Raw genomic sequence first — 12,954 nt, forward strand, 5'->3', positions numbered from 1 at the left:
GGTGAACGTTGGTAGACAGCCATTTTGAAGTCTCTCCAGAGATTCTCAATTGGGTTTAGGTCAGGGCTCTGGCTGGGCCAGTCAAAAATGGTCACAGAGTTATTCTGAAGCCACTGATTTGTTATTTTAGCTGTGTGCTTAGGGCCATTGTCTTGTTGGAAGATGAACCTTCGGCCCAGTCTGAGATCCAGAGCACTCTGGAAGAGGTTTTCATCCAGGATATCTCTGTACTTGGCCACATTCATCTTTCCTTCAATTGCAACCAGTTGTCCTGTCCCTGTCCCCATTAGCATGATGCTGCTACGATCATGTTTCACTGTTGGGATTGTATTAGGCAGGTGATGAGCAGTGCCAGGTTTTCTCCACACATATCGTTTAGAATTAACACCAAAATGTTCAATCTTCATCTCATCAGACCAGCAAATCTTATTTCTCATAGTCTGGGAGTCCTTCATGTGTTTTTTTGGCAATCTATATTCAGGCTTTCATATGTCTTGCACTGAGGAGAGGCCTCCGTCGCCACACTCTTCCATAAAGCCCGACTGGTGGAGGGCTGCAGTGATAGATGATTTTGTGGAAATTTCTCCTATCTCGCTAGTGCATCTCTGGAAATCCACCACAGTGATCTTGGGGTTCTTCTTTACCTCCCTCACCAAGGTAAAGATGCATGTGGCCAAGTAAAGAGAGATGCTGAATAAAAACCTCTTCCAGAGTGCTCTGGACCTCAGACTGGGCCAAAGGTTCATCTTTCAACGAGACAATAACCCTAAGCACACAGCTAAAATAACAAATCAATGGCTTTAGAACAACTTTGTGACCATTCTTGACTGGCCCAGCCAGAGCCCTGACCTAAACCCTATTGAGCATCTCTGGAGAGACTTGAAAATGGCTGTCCACCAACTTTCATCATCCAACCTGAGGGAACTGGAGAGAATCTGCAAGGAAAAATGGCAGATGATCCCAAAATTCAGGTGTGAAAAACTTGTTGCATCATTCCCAAGAAGACTCATGGCTGTACTAGCTCAAAAGGGTTCAACCCAATACTAAGGAAAGGACCTGAATACTTATGACCATGTGATATTTCATTTTTTCGTGTTAAATAAATTAGCAAAAATATACATTTTTTTTTCTGTCAGGATGGGGTGCATTAATGAGCAAAAAAAATAAATTTTTGAACGTATCAAATGGCTGCAATGAAACAAAGAGTGAAAAATTTAAAGGGGTCTGAATACTTTCCGTACCCACTGTAGCCGAATGCAAATGTTAGCTAGAAAGCAAAGAATGTATAACTGGAAAGTTGGCTGACTCCATTATATGATGGTTGAGATTTATCTATGTGACAGCCTCACAAGTGTCCTGACACGATCTTTCAATTTGATTTTTATAGATTTATATAAAAACATATGGAGAACATGTTGGCTTCAGGATTTTCATGGATTCTCTCCTGCTTTCCTTAACAAATAAAGTGAGTACCTGCGGTAAACCTTGACTATTCTGACCATCTGATGATGAAGTGTAAGTATAATTTAGGGTAGTAATGTCTTTTAGATGTTATTACTGTCATTACAGAGTACACAACAGTACACAGAGAGATTTATCTGACAGTTTTCAAGCCAAAGCCAGGAATGGATTTGAAAAGAGGGGAAATCTAAGTCTTTCCTTAATGACTTGTTTGTAGTCTGTTCCTGGCTTTGGCTTCAAAAATCTTTCAGATAAATGTGTGTAAACGCACCTTTAGAGCTGTTTGTATCACTCAGGTGGCATAATACATTTGAAAGGGTTTTCCAGGACTATAATATTGATGGCCTGTGTTAAGATGGGGTATCAGATAATTGGGGCGGTGACTCCTGGCATTCGTTCCAATCCATGTTTCTAAAGGAGCTATGGTGTTTAGTGCTTCATTTGCAACAAGGCACCAGGCTGTTCAAGAGTGGTTAAACTTTATTGTAGTTAATGGGACTAAGCTGCAGTATGCAGCTTCCCAGGACTGGATCCATCTTTTCCCAGCAGCCTGGGAGGAGCGCTATAGAGTGGAAGTCAGTTAAAGTGATACTGTCACCTTCTTTCTGTATGAGGACTTTATAATAGATTTCTTGGTGCTTTTTTCATTGAAAAATGCTTTTTATCATTGGTGGATTGTGCCACCTGGGCAGGGCTTCACGACTGCTGTGCCACTTCACCCTCCCCATATCAGTGATGTTGGCCCCTCCCCGTGACATCTTCGGTGTCTAAGCACTGCCCCCCTGCGGCCAACAGAATGGGCTGACCTAGAGGGAGTGGGGCCTAGACCAGTGACCGATGAGGGGCAGACCTAGATGCTGAGAACGTCACGGAGGGGCGGGGCCTATGTGGGCAGGGCGAAATGGCACAGTGGTCATGAAGGCCCGTCCATTTGAAAATCCACCAATGATAAAAAGCATTTTTCACTAGACCAAGCACCAAGAAATCTATTATAAAGTAAGGTAAGAATTTAGGCTTTGCAGCTGTGTAGAAAACTCCTCATACAGAAAGGGGGAGACAATATCCCTTAACATGGAAGCAGGCAATTTTATTTATATAATGCTCAAATATTCTGCAGAACTTTACAATTCTGGGGCTTCATATATAGACAACATCAGACATTACTGAAATATCCATTTAAAAATCAACTGAAACGTGAGAAGTAAGGACCCTGTTCGCAAGAGCTTACAATCTATAGGGGTCAAAACAAAGCGCAGAGGAACTACAATTTCTACAATGGTCCAGCCATCTTTGAGTTCTCACACAATTCCATAAATATACTGAGTCGGTTTCCGGAGTTGGCAATATAGCAGCAGGTGTCAACTATAATGTACAGGCGGAACCCCACCGCAACAGACAAAATCGAGTTGTTTAAACCCTTAAACTCACCTTTCAGTAGTGACTGTGGCACCTACTGTAAGCCCATCAGCACCCCTACCGTGTCATTATGCCATGGGTTGCCATGGCAGCAGGTGGCCTTAAAAAGGCCCCAGATCTGCCATGAGTCAGTATAATACTAACTGGCAAAATACAGTGGATTACCCAAAGGATATGTTCACACTACGTTAAAAAAAAGAAAAGGCGGACGCTTTTTCTATTTAAAAAGACATCTGTTATTGCCGCAATTTAATTGATTTCAAAGCAATGCATTGAAGTCAATGGAATGACGGAGGTCCAATGCAAATAGTGTATGCCGACGTCAAAATAATGATCATGACAATTATTTTCGGACATCTTTTACAAACATCGGATATTATTTTTTAGTTGTTCACACAGTTTTTTTCTTTTTTCAACGTCCTTTGACCGTTCTTACTATTACGTTCAATGGACATTTCAACTAAAGACATACACAAAGGCCACTTAATCCACCTAAACTAGAATAATGTTCCAACAGCAGCCAAACAGCGAAATGACGGATGATGTTTTGAACTCAAAATGACGGACGTCATTTTGTCTTTTCCAAAACGGAGAGAAAACAACTTAGTGTGAACATAGCCCAATAGTTTATGTAAGCGATTAAACTATTACATGCTAAAGTCCTCTGGCTGTTTTTAGTCCATTAAAGGGGTAGTGCGGCGGTAAACAATTATTCACAGAATAACACACATTACAAAGTTATACAACTTTGTAATGTATGTTATGTCTGTGAATGGCCCCCTTCCCCGTGTCCCACCACCCCCACCCGTGTACCCGGAAGTGTGGTGCGCTATGCATACCTGTCACATGCCGACTCGTCTCCGATCTTCAGCCTGCGATGGCGTCTTCGGACGGCCGGGCCGAATCCCTCCGAGCGTCCTGAGTGCCGGCCGCCCTCTTCAGCGTCATCGGCTGCTCAGCCGCGATTGGCTGAGCATAACTGTGCTCAGCCAATCCGAAGATGACATCGCAGACTGAAGATCGGAGACGAGTCGGCACGTGACAGGTATGTATAGCGCACCACACTTCCGGGTACACGGGTGGGGGTGGGGGGACACGGGGAAGGGGGCCATTCACAGACATAACATACATTACAAAGTTGTATAACTTTGTAATGTGTGTTATTCTGTGAATAATTGTTTACCGCCGCACTACCCCTTTAAATGGGTTATCCGGTGAGGGAAATTTTTTATATATTGTTCCAAGTATGTGAGAAAACAATACAAAAGCTATGCTTACCTCTTCGCGCTCCCCTGCGTCCTCCTATGGGTCTCCTGGTCCCCTGCTGAAGGATCCTACCTCCACTTCTGGACAGCTCCCTCAGCCAATCACTGGTCAGTCCTCTCCAATATGTAAGTGTGGTCACCAGCGCTGATTGGCAGCTACCTATCTATACTGTGTGTATATATAAACTATACTGTATAGCAGCTGGGGTGGAGGGAGTGGCACAGTTCAAAGGCCATTCTCCTGCATATCAGGAGAACAGCTGAACAGAATGATTTAAGTAATACTAGTTTATGCTGCCCTAATTTAAGCCAGCATGAACGTGGTGACGGATTTCCTTTTAGAGTGATATTGTCACCCCCCCCCTTATTATACTGTATGTGCAGTTCTCTGCACCTTTCACAACCTAAGATGCTGCACATTTGATATATACCTATATAAAACTTTTCTGCGTCTCTCTTCTCCAAAATTGATTTATTTACTCGGTTGACAGTGTCAACTAGGCAGAGTTTCAGCGCAAAATGTGCACGTATTCCTATAAACCAGTGCTTCTCAAACTTCTTCTACTGGAGTCTCACCCAACAGACCAAGGCAATGCCTGGGCCTCACCAGACTGACCAAGAGGGTTCCTTGGCCCCACCAAAGTCCAATTAAAAGCTGAAAATAATGCTAGGGCTACCTGTCACCCATCTGCCAAGCTCTAGATACTAATAAAGCAAGTACAAAATAAATAAATGTTGTGGCTAAAATGGATATTTTTGCAAACAGCAAAAGGACTGTGCAGATCATAGTTACTTTTGTAAAAAATGCCTCCCCAGCTGGGCCTCACCAACAACTAGGGGGCGCCTTACTGGTGAGGCCCGCCTCACAGTTTGAGAAGCACTGCTATAAACTGCAACCATCAGTTCACTAAAAGCTGGTGTCGCCCTAGCGTATAAGGATCGCCATTAATACCTTCATATATATTAACCCCTTCCCCCAATATCATGAAAAGCAGTGTCAGAACGCATCATGACGTCCCTGGACGTCATGGCTTCCCTGCCTCCCCCCGCTGACCCTATCTAAGATCGAGCAGCAAGAGGAGGCTGTGTGACACAGCCTCCTCCTGCTGCCTCTGCCCGGAGGGGAGCCGCGCTCCCCCCGGGCAGTTAACCCCATAAACGCCGCGGTCAATGCGACCGCAGCGTCTATGGGGAGATTCCGTGTCCCCCCGCCGATCGGGAGGCGGGGGGAGGCTGCAGATCATTGCCTCCCCCCACCTCCACTAACAGTGTGTCCCCCGGCCCCCTCCCCTCGTCCTACGATACCGGCGGATCGGCGCTATTACCGTTATAGCGGCGATCCGCGGGTACCGGGCATTACCGGCGCCGCCTTACATCTTCCCCCACCGTGAGTACACGGTGGGGGGAGATGAAAATGTATCGCCCAGACCCCAGATCAGCCCCCCTAGTAGGCGATCACTATCCCTCCCCGGGCGGCCATCACATCCAAGATGGCCGCCCCCATCCCTGCGAACAAACGATGTTTGTTCGCAGGGATGGAAATGAATAAATGATCAAAGCCCCATGCTCTCCGCTACCTCATGGGGCAGTGATCGGGAACCCCCGTGTGGTCCCGGAGCAGGCGATCAGCGGTATATACTATATACCGCTGATCGCCTGTTCCCAGTGCAAAAAAGCACTTTTTATCCCCTGTCACCATAAATCATTGGTGACAGGGGATAAAAAGTGATACAGTGTCGCCCCCCCCAAGTCGCCCCCCACCCCCCCAGTCACCCCCGTCCCTTAGTCACCCCCCTTCCCCATATACATTACCTGATCCTGGAGCTCCGTCCTCCTCGGCGTCCAGGCTGATTCTGAAGTGCGCATGCGCTCCAGAATCAGTTATCTCGGAAAATTTTAAGTGACAGAGACCAATTTGGTCTCTGTCACTGAACTATGATTACTGTGATAGAAAATATCATAGTAATACAGTGAAAATGAATGTATAAAGTACAAAAAGTGAAAAACATACAAAAAAAAAAAACACACACTTTTTATTATAGTAATAATTGCAGTTTACTCCCAGATTACCCCTAACCCCCCAGGTTGCCCGTAACCACCGCAGGTTGCCTGTATCCGCCCCAGGTTGCCCGTAATCACGCCAGATCGCACGTAACCACTGCACGTTGCCCATAACCACTGCACGTTGCCCATAACCACCGCACGCTGCCCATAAGCACCGCACACTGCCCATAACCACCGCACGTTGCCCATAACCACCGCAAGTTGCCCATAACCACCGCACGTTGCCCATAACCACCGCATGCTGCCCATAACCACCGCACGTTGCCCATAACCACCGCACGTTGCCCATAACCACCGCACGCTGCCCATAACCACCGCACGTTGCCCATAACCACCGCAAGTTGCCCATAACCACCGCACGTTGCCCATAACCACCGCACGTTGCCCATAACCACGGCACGTTGCCTATAACCACCACACTTTACCCATAACCACCGCACGTTGCCCATAACCACCGCACGTTGCCCATAACCACCGCACGTTGCCCATAACCACCGCACCTTGCCCATAACCACCGCACATTGCCCATAACCACCGCACGTTGCCCATAACCACCGCACGTTGCCCATAACCACCGCACGTTGCCCATAACCACCGCACGTTGCCCATAACCACCGCGCGTTGCCCGTAACCACCGCACGTTGCCCGTAACCACCGCACGTTGCCCGTAACCACCGCACGTTGCCTGTAACCACCACATGTTGACCGTAACCACCCCGAATTGCCAGTGACCCCCTCCAGATGGTCCGTAATCAGCCCCGATTGCCCGTAACCCCCCAGTTTGCATGTGACCACCGCACGTTGCCTCTGACCACCGCACGTTGCCTCTAACCACCGCACGTTGCCTCTAACTCACACACGTTGCCAGTGACCCCTTCCAGATTGCCCGTAACCACACCAGATTGCCGTTACCACCCAAAATTACATGTACCCGCCCCTGATTACCTATAAGCACTTCAGTTTATCCGTAACCACCCCAGATTGTCTGTAACCACCCCATGTTGCCCGTAACCACCACAGATTGTCTGTAACCACCCCATGTTGCCCGTAACCACCGCAGATTGTCTGTAACCCCCCCAGGTTGCCCCTAATCACACGTAATTCCCCCCAGATTGCCTCTGACCAATGCACGTTGCCCCCGACCACCGCACGTTGCCCCCGACCACCGCACGTTGCCCCCGACCACCCCAAATTGCCAGTGACCCTCTCCAGATTGCCCGTAACCATGCCAGATTGCCTGTAACCACCCCAAATTACAGGTACCCATCCCAGATTACCTATAAGCACTTTAGTTTATCCGTAACCACCCCACGTGGGCCGTTACCACCCCACGTTGCCCGTAACCACCTCAGATGGTCTGTAACCACCCCAGGTTGCCCGTGACCACCCCAGGTTGCCCGTGACCACCCCACATTACCTGTAATCTCATTTTTTTATTGTATTTTAGTAACTGCGCTACTCTAATAACTATTACTAGCTGCGGTTTTGCTCCAGCAAATTGGCGCTCCTTCCCTTCTGAGCCCTGCTGTGTGCCCATACAGTGGTTTATGCCCACGTATGGGGTACTGTTTTACTCAGAAGAAGCTGCGTTACAGATTTTGGGGTACGTTTTTTCTCCCATTCCTCGTGAAATTGAGAAATTTTAAACTAAACGAACATATTATTGGAAAAATTAGAGTTTTTCATTTTTACTGTCCTATTTTGAATACTTTCCTCTAATACCTGTGGGGTCAAACCGCTCCCTGCACCCCAAGATGAGTTCTTTGAGGGGTGTACTTTCCTAAATGGGGTGACTTTTGGGGGGGTTCTATTCTGCTGACACTACAGGGGCGCTGCAAACGCACCTGGCGGTCAGAAACTTCTTCGGAAAAATCTGCACTGAAAATGCTAATTGGCGCTCCTTCCCTTCTGAGCCCCGCTGTGTGCCCATACAGTGGTTTATGCCCACATATGGGGTACTGTTCTACTCAGGAGAACCTGCGTTACAGATTTGGGCATGCAGCTTCTCCCCTGTTCCTAGTGAAATTGAGAAATTTCAAACTAAACGAACATATTATTGGAAAAATTCGAGTTTTTCAATTTTACTGTCTTATTTTGAATACTTTCCTCTAATACCTGTGGGGTCAAAATGGTCACCACACTCCAAGATGAATTCTTTGAGGGGTGTACTTTCCAAAATGGGGTGACCTTAGGGGGGGTTCTATTCTGCGGACACTACAGGGGCACTGCAAACGCACCTGGCGCTCAGAAACTACTTCAGCAAAATCTGAACTGAAAATGCTAATTGGCGCTCCCTTCCTTCTGAGCCCGGCTGTGTGCCCATACAGTGGTTTATGCCCACATATGGGGTACCGTTGTACTCAGGAGAACCTGCATTACAAATTTTGGGGTGCGGATTCTCTCATGTTCCTTGTGAAATTGAGAAATTTCAAACTAAACGAACATATTATTGGAAAAATTCGTGTTTTTCATTTTTACTGTCTAATTTTGAATACTTACTCTAATACCTGTGGGGTCAAAATGCTCATCCTACCTAAAGATAAATTCTTTGAGGGGTGTACTTTCGAAAATGGGGTGACTTATGGGGGGATTCTGTTCTGCGGACACTACAGGGGCTCTGCAAACGCACCTGGCGCTCAGAAATTTCTTCAGCAAAATCTGCATTAAAAAAGCTAATTGGCGCTCCTTCCCTTCTGAGTCCGGCTCTGTGCCCATACAGTTGTTTACACCCACATATGGGGTACCATTGTATTCAGGAGAACCTGCGTTACAGATTTTGGCATGCTTTTTTTCTCATGTTCCTTTTGAAAATGAGAAACTTTAATCTAAACGTATATATTATTTGAAAATTTTCATTTTCGATTTTTTTACGGCCTAATTGTGAATACTTTCCTTCAGCCCCTGTAGGGTTAAAATGCTCATTGTAACCCTAGATTAATTCTTTAAGGTGTCTATTTTCCTAAATGGGGTCACTTATGGGGGTTTTCAGGATACCAGACTTCTAAATCCATTTAAAAAAAGAACTGGTCCCTAAAAAAAACAGTTCTGGAAACTTTCACAAAATGTGATAATTTGCTAATAAATTTCTAAGCCCCATAATACCCTAAAAAAGTAAAATATGTTTCCCAAATTATGCCAGAATAAAGAGGACATATTGGTAATGTGATTTAGTAACTAATTTATGTGCTATGACTTCCTTTTTTAGAAGCAGAGAATTTCAGAAATTCATAAAATGCAAAATTTCCTAGTTTTTCATGATCTTTTGATGTTTTTCACAAAAAACACACAAAGTAGTGACCAAATTTTGCCACTAATATAAAGTGTCATATGTGACGAAAAAACTATCTCAGAATCGCTAGTATACGTTAAAGCATCACTGAGCTATAAGAGCATAAAGTGAGACAGGTCAGATTTTGAAAAATTAGCCTGGTCATTAAGGACAAAACAGGCTGCGGAGGCAAGGGGTTAAATTCTGTTAAAAGGGAATACATTGAAAAGAAAAATGCAGTAGCTGCATTTAGGGCTATAACCTTGATATCTATTTACTGTCTTTGCTACCAGCTGTTGGTTTGCATTGATAGTTGTAATTTCATGATATTCTCATTGATGGAGATTAGATAAAATGTACATTGTATGCTAAAGGCAGATGAAGAGATATACTGCTTGTAGATAAAGCCATGACACAACATATAAGCTGTCACTTTACTTGCTGCTGCTTCCAGGACTCTAGAGTTCTCTATATCCTTTACATGAATGAGCTGGGAAGATATTTCTTATAACTGAATCTAGTAACTAGCGTGGCCAGGAAATAAAAGAAACAATTCCTTTGCTTTAGAACCAGGGCAGTGTACAAATGGTAAGATTATAGGTTTAATAAGAATAGAAGGCCCCATGGAAAAGATGTCAGGATGTTTTAAAATAAATAATGTTCTGACTGTGCCCAGTCCCCTCAGCTCACTGCTTTCCCTGATGTTTCTGACATCAGCCAATCACTGGATGCAGCAGTGACGCACAGTAATTGACTCAACAAGCATTCCCTATGTGATGGCAATGTTAGAGGAAGTTGTAAGCAATGGGATTATGGCACCACTTAATGTCCATACCCTGAGAATCAAACAGATGACTATGCCTAGTTTTATTTTTAGACCACCCTTTTACAATGATTTCCCTTCTGGGAAAACCCCTTTAAAGCCTACATGTATATACTGTACTGAATATATGTATGCTTATTTGACACTTACTGCAGGGTCCTATAAGTTTATGATTTCAAAGTTCAATCTATGATATGGCATTACAATAGAGTTCAATAAACACCAGGACTTTGGCAGCAAATCTAAATTTGGTGTCATATGACCCATGACAAAGATTAGTTTCAAGGATCATATTGAGTATCTACATGTGTAAAGCCTGGAGAAAACGTACTAGTTCTTTTTGCATATCTCTGTCAGGCAGAATGGCTCGGCTTACATGTACACAGCTGGCTTTTTTTTAGCCACATAAACCACTTCAAAATCCACTCTATTCCAACAGATTCCATGTTGATTATGAGGGGCCTCTTTACAGAGTGTTTTTCTGTGTTAACATGTGCTCACAGGTGGTAAGAAGTCCCAAGTCTTTATGTACTTTCAATGTGCTTTGCATAAAATACCATTACATTATAAGTGAACAAGGTAATAATCATTGGTAAAGGGGTTATCAAGGCAAAATCAAAAGGCAGAGCAGCAGCGTGTGGATTAAACATAATAAACAAGTTATGTACACTTGTCTTGGTCCCCCACAGCCTCTGTTTTCTTCTGGTCTCAAGTAGCTTACAGTTCCATTGATTGGCCGAGCAGGCAGTTCCTGTAATGACGTGACATCCCAAGAACCAGGATATAGAGAAGACCAGCAGGGGACCAGGATCAGCAGCATGGCCGCTGCGGGGAACTGGAACAAGTGTGTATAAGGCTAGGTTCACACTGCGTTTTTGCAAATGCACACAAATGCATCCGTTTTTTTCATCCGTTTTTTGCAAAAAAACATGATAAAAATGGGTTGCAAAAACGCAGTGTAAACCTAGCCTAACTTGTTTGTTTTTGTTTAAACCACCCACTGCTGCCCTGCAACTTTAGTTGTTGCCCAGATAACCTCTTAAAGACACCTATTATGTGTTGGCAAGTTCTAGCTTACTATTTGTGCTGAGAGGTTCCTTTTAAACCTGCAGAGGGGAATACTAGTAAACAAGTTTAAATGTAACCCTTAGTGACTAAGTAATTTTCTTACTTTTTTCTTTGCTGCCCTCCAAGAGTCATACCGTCGATTTATTTTTGACAAAGTAGCCACATGAGGGCTTGTTTTTTGTGGTACAAATTTTACGTTGTATTGGGGCAATTTTGGGGTTCATGTAACTTATTGATTAAAGGGAAACTATCAGCAGGTTAGAAAAAGCATTATGCTGACATCTACACAGCCATGCCAGAGGCATGTGTAGCAGCATATCCATGACAGGCCCAAAGGCCTTCAGAAGGCACTGGGACTGCCATGGAGAAGGGTCAGAGACCAGACCTCTTTGCTGGACTCCTGACATAATCACCGGCGTATGAGGACCACTTAGGACTAACTAATACTTAACCTTTAATGATGCATTAAAAATATACAACAAAAAGGTCCACACAAACAACAAAAAGAATATCCACTAATGTGCTCTATGTACAGTGAAGTAACCTGAAAGGCCAGCATGCATATCTGGGAGATTATCCCATATCCCCGAAGGGATACTAATAGTTAGGGACTACAGGCCAGGTGTCAAGATACATAAAATACCGTCTATGAGAAAGGGAGAAAAAAAGAGGAGAGTAATGGTGCACCCTGCTCTCTATCCTGATAACCTCTTACCCTGCCTTTTGGGGAACCCACCTCCTTAATAGGGTGGCCCCAACCACGATGACGGTCCCTTCCTAATTGCACGTGCCCAAGAGGAAACAAGAAACACAGAAGACAGAAAAGAGTGAAAAAACAGTGTATACTCAAAACCACCTTAAAAACAAACAGCAAGAGATATCCTATTACATAGGTTATACTAATTCATACACAGCACCTATTTTATAAGCTGTGTTCGTTCCGACGCGTTTCAGCCATCCCAGTTGTGGACGGATTCATCAGGGAACACATATAGCACTCCAAAGGATGTGCTTAAGCCAATTCCTGCTGTGAAGGATATCCTCTCATCACAACAATATTCATGGACCTCTTAGGAATGGTACAAATAATGCAATGATAAGTCACTAGTACTCAGCATGGTGACAACAGATAGAAAAATGACAGGAGAATAGCCCCACATTAAGGCTGTTGTTATGCTTAGCTATACAGATAAACTCGGGCAATAAATAGATAAAAATAAACAAATGGAGCAAATTGTTGTACTTAGCTATACAGATGTACTAACGCGTGGCGTCCTTCACAGCAGGAATTGGCTTAAGCACATCCTTTGGAGTGCTATATGTGTTCCCTGATGAATCCGTCCACAACTGGGATGGCTGAAACGCGTCGGAACGAACACAGCTTATAAAATAGGTGCTGTGTATGAATTAGTATAACCTATGTAATAGGATATCTCTTGCTGTTTGTTTTTAAGGTAGTTTTGAGTATACACTGTTTTTTCACTCTTTTCTGTCTTCTGTGTTTCTTGTTTCCTCTTGGGCACGTGCAATTAGGAAGGGACCGTCATCGTGGTTAGGGGCCACCCTATTAAGGAGGTGGGTTCCCCAAA

The 12,954-nt window shown here is 44.5% G+C and overlaps 2 protein-coding genes across 3 annotated transcripts in view; one reads left to right on the top strand and one right to left on the bottom strand.

The window, feature by feature from the left end:
- The window catches only part of BIVM (basic, immunoglobulin-like variable motif containing), a 42,489-nt gene extending 39,531 nt beyond the window's left edge, over nucleotides 1-2,958 (bottom strand). The window contains exon 1 of the mRNA XM_069970742.1: nucleotides 2,890-2,958. The gene's annotated coding sequence lies outside the window, so the exon portion shown is untranslated. The remainder of the gene's footprint in view (nucleotides 1-2,889) is intronic.
- POGLUT2 (protein O-glucosyltransferase 2) overlaps nucleotides 1-12,954 on the top strand; it is a 64,687-nt gene that overhangs the window by 12,576 nt on the left and 39,157 nt on the right. For both annotated transcript variants that reach the window (XM_069970736.1, XM_069970737.1), the window contains one exon: nucleotides 1,388-1,465. In XM_069970736.1, the coding sequence (XP_069826837.1) occupies nucleotides 1,388-1,465 (78 nt within the window). The remainder of the gene's footprint in view (nucleotides 1-1,387; nucleotides 1,466-12,954) is intronic.

Source organism: Dendropsophus ebraccatus, chromosome 5, assembly GCF_027789765.1.
Source record: "Dendropsophus ebraccatus isolate aDenEbr1 chromosome 5, aDenEbr1.pat, whole genome shotgun sequence".
Classification (NCBI taxonomy): Eukaryota; Metazoa; Chordata; class Amphibia; order Anura; family Hylidae; genus Dendropsophus; species Dendropsophus ebraccatus.